The sequence below is a fragment of the Callorhinchus milii genome, unplaced genomic scaffold (genome assembly GCF_018977255.1).
Source record: "Callorhinchus milii isolate IMCB2004 unplaced genomic scaffold, IMCB_Cmil_1.0 Scaffold4, whole genome shotgun sequence".
NCBI classification, from domain to species: domain Eukaryota; kingdom Metazoa; phylum Chordata; class Chondrichthyes; order Chimaeriformes; family Callorhinchidae; genus Callorhinchus; species Callorhinchus milii.
Window position 1 is genome coordinate 28,949,618 of NW_024704745.1, and position 13,197 is coordinate 28,962,814.

At 39.7% G+C, this 13,197-nt stretch overlaps 1 protein-coding gene across 1 annotated transcript in view; it reads right to left on the bottom strand.

The window, feature by feature from the left end:
• Positions 1-11,637: 11,637 nt before the first annotated feature.
• The window catches only part of LOC103178647 (protein diaphanous homolog 3-like), a 108,901-nt gene continuing 107,341 nt past the window's right edge, over positions 11,638-13,197 (bottom strand). Inside the window, exon 12 of the mRNA XM_007893498.1 lies at positions 11,638-12,248. Coding sequence (XP_007891689.1) covers positions 11,989-12,248 — 260 coding nt within the window. The 3' untranslated portion in view covers positions 11,638-11,988. The remainder of the gene's footprint in view (positions 12,249-13,197) is intronic.

Here is a 13,197-nt window from a genome sequence, read left to right on the forward strand (position 1 = left end):
AACAAATTCTTATGTTCTTACAAGCACACAAAGCTAATAGAAGATGCTTGTCTAAAATTGCTGAAATGTAATGCAGTAGTGTATTCATTTTAGCATTTGGATTTCAACTTGTTCCCAACACATCCAACCACCCATCTTCTCACTCAGAGTAACAGAGACAGATTTACAATTTAGTTCAGAGGGACTCATTCCTTTGGTCTTAAACTTGTGTTTATTATCTTGGAAGAGACAGTCCACAAAATAAAGAAACAAGATGCTGTGTAAACAAGACTTGCCTCTGCTTTGTGCTTCTGATGTGCCATCAGATTCCCAGTTGCATTCAACAGGAGCAGGAAGTTCAACTCATTGAATTAGAGCAAGAAAGCACTCAACCCATTCAATAATGGGTTCCGACTACTGGAAGAAAGAGACTGATGTTAATAATGAACAATAAACTTGGTGAGGTCAGCGAGAGTTTCAAGGCTTCGGTTTTCAGTACTGCTAAAGTTGGTAAAGAAACAAGACGCTGTGTATATCCTGCAAGAATAATATCCTGGATAGTAATGCGGAAGGGGAAATTTAAAAAAAGAGAGAATTGAGGCAAGACAAAAAGCTTCTGATAATTCAATACACTATGGCAATGCTCTGTGTTGAATTATTAGCAAGAAAATTGAAAAAGTCAAAACGGGTCAATGTTTCAATTAAAACTTTGAGACGTGTAAATGAGGAAAAAGTTGGCTAAGCCTGAAATATTGAATTTTCAAAAACATTTTTGTTTACATCAGTGTCTAAAGAACCCGTGTAAGAATTTTCATGGCAGAAGATCAAATCTAATATTAACATATTGTTGACTATTGATTCACTGGTGCTGAGATAGAGGTATTGAAGTTATACTGTCTAACTATCAGTGTCAAATATACGCAGTATTTTGATTCAAAATACATGTGACCTTTAACTTACAAGGAACTTTACAGTCCTGTTATTTTAGGTGCTGCACAGTACTCTCAAGACTGAGTGGATATCCATGAAATTGGCTCTAAGGACTTCACCATTCCTGTGCCAGCTGCTGGTAAATGTACAACAAATCAATTTAAATTAAGCTATAATTTTTGCTTTTTTGTGTTCTCAATACAAATTGGTTTACTTTCTCAGGAATTGTAGATATGAAGCTGTGCAACATTGTCATAGGCTACTGTATTTAACATGCTTTGCCAGTGATCTATTTATATACTTTTTTTTCTGTTTAGCTGTAAATTTCAAGTTTTTGAAATTGGCATGGCTTTCCACCAAGATCAGATACTGAGGAATAAAACTCTGGGAGAGGCAGTTATAGCAATCTTAACCATAACATGTAATGTACTCATTTGTACAACAATGAGCTGAAATCTGTTTCTTGAATACCTGCAGGAGCCTTGGGATTATGTTAAAAATCTCTTACATGTATCTCACTGTGATAAGAGGGAGCATATGAAGGAACAGTCTCACCACACTTCAAGGGCAGCAGTTAGTTGGAGGGAAAAGAAAACACACACCACAACACACTGATTATATTGTGAATATAGAAAAACTGTTATAAAGAATTTCATTATTACATGGGTTCACTTATTGTACAGTTAAGGGCATGGACCCAAACATTTACTTATATAACAAATCAAAAAATTCTTACACAAGTGACATTGGTTGGTACATGGAACACTCAGAAGTTAGTCATCTTGGGTTCTCCTGTTAGTGTTTTTCCTTTCTTCACACACACACAATAAATGCAGAAGTGCTGACCAGCAACTGGACCAAGTTACAGCTCTGCTTGAGATTTTATGGATCTCAACTACCACATTATAGCAGGCCCCACTGCAATAAATCACATTTTAATCACCAAATAGCCGTATTGCCACCATTTTATTGCTTTGCATTTAAGAAAACAATTCTGTCAATGAATATAAATTAATTTTTTTCAGGTAATGAAGAATAAGGATGTTGTAAAATCACATTATAAATCATATATATAGAAACATAAGAAGGAGAAGGTTATTGAGCTCAGCATGACTGTGACACCACTACTAGTTGTTAAATCACCCTTTTATCATTTCTGATAGTACCTCCATTACATCAGTCCTTGCCAGGCTCCATTGGGTCGCAAATACCAAACGGATTGACTTCAATATCCATTCACTCATTTTCAAATCCCTTCGTACCTTCGCACCTCCCTATCTATCCAATTTGCTTACCCCCCCACTCCACCACCCGTTGCCTCTGCTTAGTTGGCTCTGGCCTCCTGTTCATCCCTCATCCCCTCTGCTCCACCATTCAGCCACTACGCCCCCAAACTCTGGAACGCTCCCTCAATCCCTCTGCCTTCCCCCTCCCTGCCCACTTTCAATTCCCGCCTAAATCCACTTCAATCCTCAACTGTTTGTGGGACACTGCTGTGTGCAATTAACTGCTTCATTTCTCCCACAAATAAACAGTCAATTCACTTTACAGTATATTCTGTGAAGCGTTTTGAGACGTCTAGAAGACATGAAAAGCGCTATATCAAATGCAAGCATTATTATTTTATTATTATGGTATATTTTTTAAGGGACTTCATGTATCAGAATTCTTCCTATTCAGAGGACAATTAACTAATTCAGTGTGAATCATAGGACACAGCAAGTTAATTAACCTCAGCAACAGGACCCTAGAATGAACCAGATACATAAAGTTCACAGCCATAGCAAGCCTCACCTGAGCAGCAGGATGCACTTATGTGTTTCAAGTTCATCATGTGTTAGGTCACAAACTTCTTGAATGGCTTCCTATGGAAGCGTCAGACAAACAAACATTGGTCATTAGTTTGGAGAAATGACCTAACCTGACAGAACAGCTGCCTCAGGGTAACACCTGCCTCAGAATAACACCTGTTCCTTTCCTTCTGTGTCTCCCTCTTTCCCACTTGGCACTCTGGTTGGTACTGTTACTCATCTCTCCTCCTCCCATTCTCCTGTAAAATATACAGTCACTCCACTTTACAGGATAATGTGAGGGGCTTTGAGACATTCTGATGTGAAAGACATATTATTATTAATGCTCCAATAGTATAATACTGGGTGTATTTGAAGTATGCCTTTCATGCTGACCAACCAGGAAAAAACATTAAAAAAACAAACTAAATGGTGTGCTGCCAAATAAATCATACATTACTCGTAACGTTGCCAAGTAAAACATTTGAATGTAACTTACCGTGACTGTTGCTCTTGAAACAGAATATTGATCTTTGGTCTTCAGCCTCACGATTCTTCTTTTAATGTCCTACCAGGTCACGTGTGAAATTAACCATTGCATATTGAAGTTAGTTCTTTTCCTTCCTTCCTTCCTTCTTTCTTTCTTATTCTTACAAAAACTCAATTAGAGCAGTTTCAATGCAAAAATAATGGTTTCGCAACTTCACCGTTCACCCCTCCACTAACCACTGCAAATCATCCAAAGGACCCTTATGTCTTGCTGTGTGCCCAAGCCTCGGAAAGGAAGATGATGGCAATGCTGTCATGCATTTCACCAGGAAACTAGTAGGGAGTTCCTGGTACCTACCTTCCATGTTGTGAGGGCTCACACACCCACTTGTCGGATGTCGAATGACCAACTAGTGACAATCCTCCGAGGGGGGGTGGGGGGGGAAGGATAAGCAGGGTCTCCTTGGAACTGAACCGGCACCAGGCTGACATATTTGGCAACAGAATGTCAGAATCAAGCCAGTCTTCTTTGGCTGCCTTGGTAGTCCGGTTCCTGAGCCAAGCGGGTCCACAGTATTCCGGGGCATTGCTGATTAGTGTGCAGCCAGTCTGGCTCATTGGCAGGACCTGAAAGGGCAGACCAGTCAATGGGTGCATGGAATCATCCCACTCAGCTCCTGTTAACCCTGCAAGCCAAAGCCCGATGGGTAGACTGGTCCTAGCTGGACAATTAGCAGGAAAGCTTGCCAGACAGTGGTCTCAATGGCAAATTATGTGGTTTTAGCTTGTTCGACTCCAGCAGTACCCCAACGCACCCTCTGGGGTCCCCAAGCCTTGGCTCTTGCCAATCTGCGTTTAATACCTTCCGGAGTTAGGTAAGCAGGATGCATCCTTCCAGGGAAAGGTTGCGTATTCCATTCCAACAATCTATCTCTGGAATTTCCATGTGTAGGTGGGATGCCTGGAATTCTCAGTTTGGTTTGGATACTCTTAAACATGGTGATGGGATTCACATATGTCAGGCACTTAGCTGACCATAAAAAGTCTTGCAGAGGTTTTAGAGAAGAGTATAGTGATGAGTCTGGAATGTAGCTTCTAAGAAGTGAGGGTAAGAGTGTTTTAACTGTGAATAATGATTAAGTGATTAAGTGGGGGATGATCAGGCTTCTAAAAAAAAGGTTAAATGGATAGTAAATGCAGTTGTGAACGCTATTTAATATGGATTGGAAGTGCAGACAAGTAGGCAGATAAATTTAACAAGCTTTAGGCCACAGTAGTACATACTGCACAATGTACTCCCAGCAAAAGTGTCTATTGTGTTCATTAAATTCTTTACAAAGGGCCAGATAAATATTTGGTCATGAATATAAGTGCAGGCCATAGAGCTATTAGTAGATATCAAACCAACAATACCGTGGAAATATTGCCTGTGGAAAAGAACATGCCATGGAATAATGTAAAGGAAAGGCACTCTGGAAGGGAAGGTACAACTTTTGTACAACTTGAAAAATGGGATGAATGAGGTATGTTGAATTTCTCATTGGGTATATTTGCGCATGAATTAGGTAAGAAATGGACTTAAAGGTCTGAATAGTTTCTTCTCAATTGATGTGTTCTTGTAGGCAACAAAGTACTGTAAGTTCTTACGGTGGCAGCCTCTCATAAATAATTTAAAATAAGTAGGTACAGAGTAATGCTGGTACATGGTAAGAATTGTCCAGAATCAGACTAGTCATCAACCCAAAGATAGAATTTGATAAGATTGTTCAATATTTTATTCTTTGAGTAAGTCTTGGACAAAAAGACATGCTAGACTGGATTGAGTGTAAGGAATATGTTTCGTGAAATCTCTTGATTTAAAAGTCAAAATGATAAGAGCTTAGAATGAGAAACGGTTCTCTTCTAATAATAGGGGTAAGACATGTTGTTAATATAAAACAGGGTGGTCTAACTTTTTGACTGCCGCAGGCCGATAAGCAATATTTTTTTGTTTCCCTTTGAGGAACATAACAACATTTACAGATGTTACACTTTTTTCATGTTGGAAGAACTTCTCTGGAGGTCACAGAGGTAGGAGTGGGGGGAATGAAGGACATAGAGTTTCTCAATGGGGAAAGCGAGAGCTTTCTGTGAAGAAAATACACAGCACATAGCTAGGTGTCTGTCCTCAGTTCCACCACAGCAGCCAGGGAGGCTCTGATCGTCTGTCCTGACAGTGAAGCAACAAACACTGCTCGCAGTTCTCCTCTCTTTGTTTCTCTCCCTTATGCTCTCTCTCATCACTCTGTCACCTATTCTCTCGCACACACTCTCTCTCCCTCTCACACCCTCTCTCAACCACTCTCTTTTGCTTTCTGTGAATCACTTTCTCTCCACCCCCACTCTCTCCCTTTCTCCCCTTCTCTCAGTCTTTCTCTCTCACTTCCCCTTTTTCACCTATCTCACATAAACTTCCTCTCCTCTCACACTCTCTCCCCTTCTTCCCCCCATCTCTCTCAAACCATCTCTCTCACAATCAGCTGCGCGGGTCACTATCTACAGCAGCAGGAGCAAGCGGTTTCAAAGGACGCGGTAGATAAGGAGATACGTCTGCCTTCCCCGAAGCTCGAGTACAAACTGCAGTAATGACCGGCATTATTTCCACTTTTTAAGCTGCGTCTTCCCAACCGCGGCTTCTGCCGCTGATCTGGGAGGGCGTTTGTTAGGAAGTGAGGGAGCGGAAGTTGGAATGTTGAAAACTGTCTTGGGCCGGACAAAAACACCCGCTGGGCCGGATGCAGCCCACGGGCTGCCTGTTGGACCATTCTGATATAGAGTGTGGGAGCTTTGCCCTGAATAAAATGCACCATATGTGAATTGGGAGTGTCATACTGACAATCAGTGCATAAATGGGAAGGTGTTCCATTTCCTAGCAGTAACTGCTCACCTTGATGAGAACAAAATATTAACCAAAAATATTAAAAAGGCAATCCAGCTCATCCTTCACTGCTTCAATAAAATCTATGACATCCAGCACATTGTGAACTCCAAGTTACCTTCTCAAACTCTTAGGTAAATACTAATCTGAGTGATGCTACACTCTGGAAACCAACTTTTTAAAACAAAAAAACTAGCAAATGTACAAATGACTTTGTTAAGGTGCTGTACAAAGCCATAAAGTGATAACAACACAAAATTACATTCGTAAAGTACCTTTCATGTCAGAAGGACGTCTCAAGATGCTGGATAGTCCGTGTTTTGGACCCGAGCTGGAGATCGGGATCAGGGAGGGCAGGAGGGGAAGCAGGGTGATCGAAAGCAAGGATGAATAGGAGGGTCTTGAAGAAGGCAAGGGAGGGGGGAGGTAGAGGGACTGCGGGATGGAGTTCCAGAGGGTGGGGGCAGAGTGGCAGAAGGCCCACCCGGCAATGGTGGGGTGGGTGAGGTGGGGGACGTGAAGCAGGCTGGCGCCTGCTGAGTGGAGGGATGGTAAGGGGTTAGGAGGTCACAGAGGTAATGGGGAGCAAGACCATGGAGAGCTTTGAAGGTGAGGAGCAGGATCTTGAACTGTATCCTCTGTTTGATGGGAAGCCAGTGGAGTCGGGCAAGGATGGGGGTAATAGGGTCACGGAGCCTAGTGTGGGAGAGGACGCGAGCTGCAGAGTCCTGGATGATCAGCAGCCTGTGGAGGGAGGAGTTGGGGAGGCCGACAAGCAAGGAGTTTACATAGTCAAGCCTCGCTGTTATGAATGTGTATATGAGGGTTTTGATGGCCTGTGGTGTGAGAGTGGTGGTGCCGGGCAATGTTGCGGAGGTGGGGGAAGGCAGAGATGTGGGGCAGAAAGGATAGTTGAGGATCAAACAAGACGTTAAGGTTCCTGACTGGCTTAGTAAGGTGGAGTGTGCAACCATGGATGGTGATGCTGTCACTGCCTGCAAGATAACTAGTGGTAGACAGTAAATCAAGGGAACTATTTTGATGCACCTAAGACCAAGGGAGTCTATTCACGGTCCAGTATTAAAATGGGCACGATTTTTCGCAATTTGGTACCACCATATGTGAGCTGCAGGTGTATAATCAGGTTTCAGGGCAAACACACGGATTCCTCATCCAATTCACAAGGAAATCATTGCTGGAAGCCTCCAATTTATACCAAAGTATAGCTACATGCAACACTGAGGGGGGAGGGGGTGGGGTGGGATCGCTTGTAGCAAAAGCCATGGCCAAATTGAACACTTTTTTTGCTGATTGGCTGGTTACTGCAGGGTAATACAATTTTTCGCCTTGGCACTAAGGGAGTGTTGAGCTCTCATGTACTTTTATTAGAAATTGTTAACATTTTATAAAAACATACTTTTTCTCCCATTTCGCAAGAAAAAATACATTAGTATAAATGTGGCCTTACCAATAATAATAATCCTTGCGTTTGATATAGTGCTTTTCACGTCTTCTCGACGTCTCAAGAGCGCTTCACAGAATAGACTGTAAAGTGAATTGACCATATATTTATGGGCGAAATGCAGCAGTCAATTGTGCACAGCTGTGTCCCACAAACAGTCGTGGATTGAAAATGACCAATTTATTATTGTTTTGGAGGGATTATTATTGGATGGTCTATCATGTCTTCGAGACATTTCGAAGCACTCCACAGAATATACTGTAAAGCGAATTGACTGTATACCATGTTGGTGAAATGCAGCAGCCAATTGCGCACAGCAGTGTCCCAGTCGTGGCTTGAGTGACCAAATTGCTTTTTTTAAGGAATTATTACTCCCGGAAAAGCGATCTGCCAATCGACTAACAACCGGGTTCCTACTTACTGCTAGATAAACAGAGGCGTGTGGAGTAAGGAAACCTGCCCAATGTTTCACCCTGCTGGGCATCAAACCCAGATCTCTCGCTTACGAAGCGAGTGCTCTGACCACTGAACTACAGGACTCCACAATGTTCTCAACAAGTTTACAATAAACTTTTAGACTTACAGTCAAATGCCCTTGAGATACTGTACAACTGAAATTTGATTAGCTTTATTAACAGTAGCTTCCCATTGCCTGGAATTTTTTAGTGAATGATCAATAATCTCATTCAAACTTTGTCATCTCCACCGTTGCTAATGGAAATCAGTTCGACATAGTTGCTGTTCCAGTTCCAATATACATTACTTTACATTAAAATCCATTTTATTCAGTCAGATCTTTTTGAATGTTTATCTTTCTTATATTAAACACTGGACAACGTTAACTTGGTATCATCAGGAATTTTCATTGACTTTTTACAAAAAAGCATTAATCAAGTTGTTTATGAGTACTGTAATTTCTATAGTAAGGAATCAAAAATCTGCTGATCTCTGCAATTCACTACTGCCAGCCTCTTCTTTTATTGCTACAAATAAGATCTTCTATTTCACACTGGCAAGTCACGATTCAATAGTTAGCTAATTTGCATTCCATAAACTTGAACATTCTTTAAAATCTTACAGGTGAAACTTTATCCAATACCTTCTGAAAACGTAAGTAAATTATATCCACTGGATAGCTAATTCACTACTTTAGTTTGCTGAAAGAATTTCAGGGAATTCGTGAGGCATGATGTATTGCAACTATTTCCATGCTGACCTCTTCATACATCATCCCAGATCATGCTTATAGCATTTCCCTATACTAGATTGCATTCCCTATAATAGATCTAAAGGTGAATTTCACCTCTTATGCCTTTCTTTGAATAATCTGGATTCATTTGGTATCCTCCAGGTAACTGAAGACAGAGGAGCAGAGCATCCCTCCAACTGATACTCCAATAACAAATATACAGGTACAAATTTAATTGCATCAACTGGATTAAATATTCTCATTCAAAGCAATGTATTTCATAAACATTTCACTTAATTGGTACCTACCAACATTATATATATGTATTGCACAAATCGCATTGGAGAAAAGCTTTATATTAATCTTTAGTAGGTCTGACAAGTAAATGTTAGCATATATCTGTGCTGTGTCACTTCTGGAGTATGGGCAGTGTTGGAAGGATGTAATATTGCCTTGGGCTATACTATGCCTATTCAACTGAAGGCACTGCCATTCGGTGCCACAGAGCGATCTACCTAACACAGGAGAAAATAATGTGCAAAAACTTTTATTTACATCCAATGGTTCTAAGCAAGCTTTTACTTTTATATTACAGTACGCTGAACCAATTTGATACCATCAGATCTATTAAGCTTAATTTAGTCAAAGTAGATGTCAGAAGAAAATTATTGCATTCTAACTGGCGCTTAATAAAACTTATGTGAGTGACTGGAACCAATCTATTTAATGCGTCTTGTGTAATCATTGAAGTTATTATTCAGTAATAAATGGACAAAAAATCTTTCTGCTTATTTCATGTTTTTATTATAGAAACATTTTAACCTACATAATGTATCTCATCCCTCATTCCACCAAATCATTTGCTAACCATTTATTGGAATTAAAAAGAAATGAAACCAAAGCAGCAGGCATAATGAGAAGCAAACAAACTCATGGCTTTAGGTCCTGTAAATAAAATTGTGTTCTATAGGTTTACAGTTATAAATCTCATATAAGAATTTATTAATGTATTTGCGAAAATTCCATTCGGGAGTGTTTTGGATAATTAGAGTTGAAGAGTAGTATTTTGCAATTGGATTCACTAACATCAAGCTCAAGAGTTCTTAAATAGGAATCTTGCCGGTAACCACGGTACGTTACAGCCAAATGGTGGGAGCCCTACTAATGGCACTTCAAAGTGGGGTTCTCATGAGTGAGCTATATTGTACGGCCTCTTAGCTGTAGGATTCCCATCAAATAATAAAAAATAATCTTTGCTTCGCTGTGAAGTATCGTGACTATTGGTAAGCAAACTGAATTGCTATTAGTGAATCCACTGAAAACTACCACTTTTTTAACCCCAGTGTGTGCACATTAAATTTCCTTCCAATTTGTTTAGTGTTGATCATCTTCCCAACACACTCTTTGCACAGCATTTTGAAGTAGATTTAGGTCAACAACGATATGCTCACAGTATTTACATATGGAGTAATGGATGACTGCAGCAAATTACAGATGTGTATGTGGTCCCAAGGTAGGTCTGGCATGTCATTTGTACACAATAAAACCCAAAGCCAGGAAAGGATTTACTCCATTCCTGTCTGCTGTGCAACTCTTGGTCATCAATAACTTTATGTAATAAATACAAGGTACCTTTTCCCCAACATCACTGCCGATGATAAGTGGATGACGCTCCAATCAAGGTGAGTTGACAAGACAAGTAAGGCAGCACAATATCACAAAGGGTGTGAGAAGCACAAAACACTGAGAAAAATAATCTGAAAGTTCATACATAAGAATACAAGACGGTTTCAGAAAATATAGATGCTAAATAAACTAATGCGCATTTTATAGATTAAATCGCAATCGAAAACGTAAGACGCTTTATGCAGTGATAGAAAACAACAATTTTCCACTTTCTGCGACTGGAATTGCTTTGAAGATTTTAGTTAACAATTATGCATCGTTACAATAATTAGTAAAATAAAATTCTGCTGCAACATTCATATGAAAAGAATGTATAAAGTGTAGATATATACAAACAATTATATTTTAGGGAAGATTGCACTCATACAAATAATATGCTGTTTATATATTTTTCAAATACAATTTAAGCAAATAATATCTTTGGTACATAACCACTATCGGCTTGCATAATAACAGTACTGAAAGATTTCTAAAATGCAAGATTTGGTAAGGATGCATATTTTACTGCATGTTTTGGGTTAATAATTATATACATAGGTAATAAAATACTATGGTCTATTATGTAAGATCATCCCACTGGTGTAGACTTGGTTTAGTGATGTTAAAACAAAAACTGTCTTCTATTAGGGATCTCAACCACAGCACGTAATTAAGAATACAAAAAATACTGTTCACATGAGAGCCACTAGCTTGGCTTCATACCTAATTTGCACCTGTTCTGAAAATGCATTGGTATGGAAGTGCTTCACTATTGCTCTTGAATAAATTGTACTTTCTATCACCAATTTAAAAGAATGACTGTAAATACAAAATATTTGTGTGAAGTCTGATGTGAAGCCCTGCTGATTGTCTGATTCCCTGCAAACTCTCTGCATGTCTCACACTATGAATAAAAACTATTTGATGTGTGATCTGATATAGGGACAAAGTATTGCATAAGTGGAAGTCAATCCGGATCAGTGTATTTCCCATGTGAATGGTGTAAATGCAAATGTGCAAACTAGACATTCCACACTATCGACTTTGATTGTGTTGAATATTGGTTTATAATATTTGCCTTCAATATAGCGCTTTATCACGTCTTCCAGACGTCTCAAAGCTCTTCACAGAATATACTGTAAAGTAAATTGACTGTATATTTTGCGAGCAAATTGTGGCAAACAGTCGTGGATTGAGTAACCAAAATTATTATTTTCTTGAAGGGATTATTATCAACCGGAAAAGCGATCCTCCAATCGACTAACAACCGGGTTCCGACTTACTGCTAGGCAAACAAAGGCATGTGGAATGAAGAAACTTGCCCAACGTTTCGTCCTGTCCAGGAATCGAACCCAGATCCTCTCGCTTGCGAGGCAAGTTATTATATTGAGACATGGGCCTAAGGTTTCTGTACCTGAGATTCATGTTTTATTATAATAGATTTGTCTCAATCACCAAAATGCCATAATTTGTGAATTTATATCCGAATTGATTACGTTTCTCATTGGCCTTAATAATTCCAAGATGTTTCAACACCCTGGATTGGACCTCTGTATGAAGGTAGGATCTATAAAGCACGTAACCTTGCAAGCAGTGCTTCAACTTCAGGAACAGCATCTCCCTTAGCAATAGAATTAATGGTTTCCACCGCCTTCTCCCTGCTGCCTAAACCAGCAAGACCCTCCCTTCTGCCGACAGCTTTACTTCTTGCAGTAGATGACTGAGCTTCTACTTCATAACTGAGCTCCTTGGCAATTGGAATTCTTGTTGAGTTTAAGTGGATGTTCTGGCGAGACCGTGACCTTTCCAGTTGTGTCTTTTGATTTTCTGCAGCGGTGGGGGGGGGGAAAGACAAATTAAATTACAAAACAGAGGTGAGCATACTTTGAAAGGGCCATGTAAAGTGGAGCAATTTAGAGGAAACAGCATATTAGCATCAGAGGTAAAAAAATGCAAAGGTGACAAAAACTCCAGAAAATGTCAATCATGCAGAGAAGCACATAAATATCATTGGATAAGCAGGGACTTAATAACACAAACCCGGTAGCTTCAGTTAGAAATCCTCTTTGTCCACTCAGTAGATTCAGCTTCAGGTGGATTTGATGCCAGAATAAGAGAATGCATCTTTAATGGAGTGATTTACATTTACATGTTGAGTGAGGCAGATGGGACAATCGTGATATGAGACGCTACCCTGAGAGGAGGGTGCCATATAAGTGCAAGTGGTTGTTGTCATGAAAAATGTGTGAGAATAGCAAATTTGCCATAAACTACTGTGCCATCCAAAATTGTTTGGGGGTAGGGTGGGGGGAGGGTTGTAAAGAATACTGAGTTTTTAGAGATATCTTGAGATCTGAAAGGCTTAGAGGTACAGCAAAATATAATATAAATACAATTTAATTTTCAAAGAAAATCTATTTTCTATCATTTTTGATATCTTTGCAGCATGTTACTAATAAGTGACAGTGATCTTGACTTATCACACCTGCCGTAGCAGTCTACTGTACAGTCAATGATTAAATGGCTTTGGCTGATTGACTCTCCATAGGAGCAAGAAACAGAAATTTTATCAGCCAGGTTGCAGACTTCTAGCAAACATTATGAATTATCTTCTCCCACATCGTCAAATATAAAAACGGTACACTCCATATTCATGTAACCTTGAGCATAGCTTGAAAACAGCCTCAGCAAACTTGACATGACATTTAAAGTTTTTGGTTATTCTCTGAAAGATGTTCTATCATCCATACTGTAATGACTTTGGAACAGAAGCAGT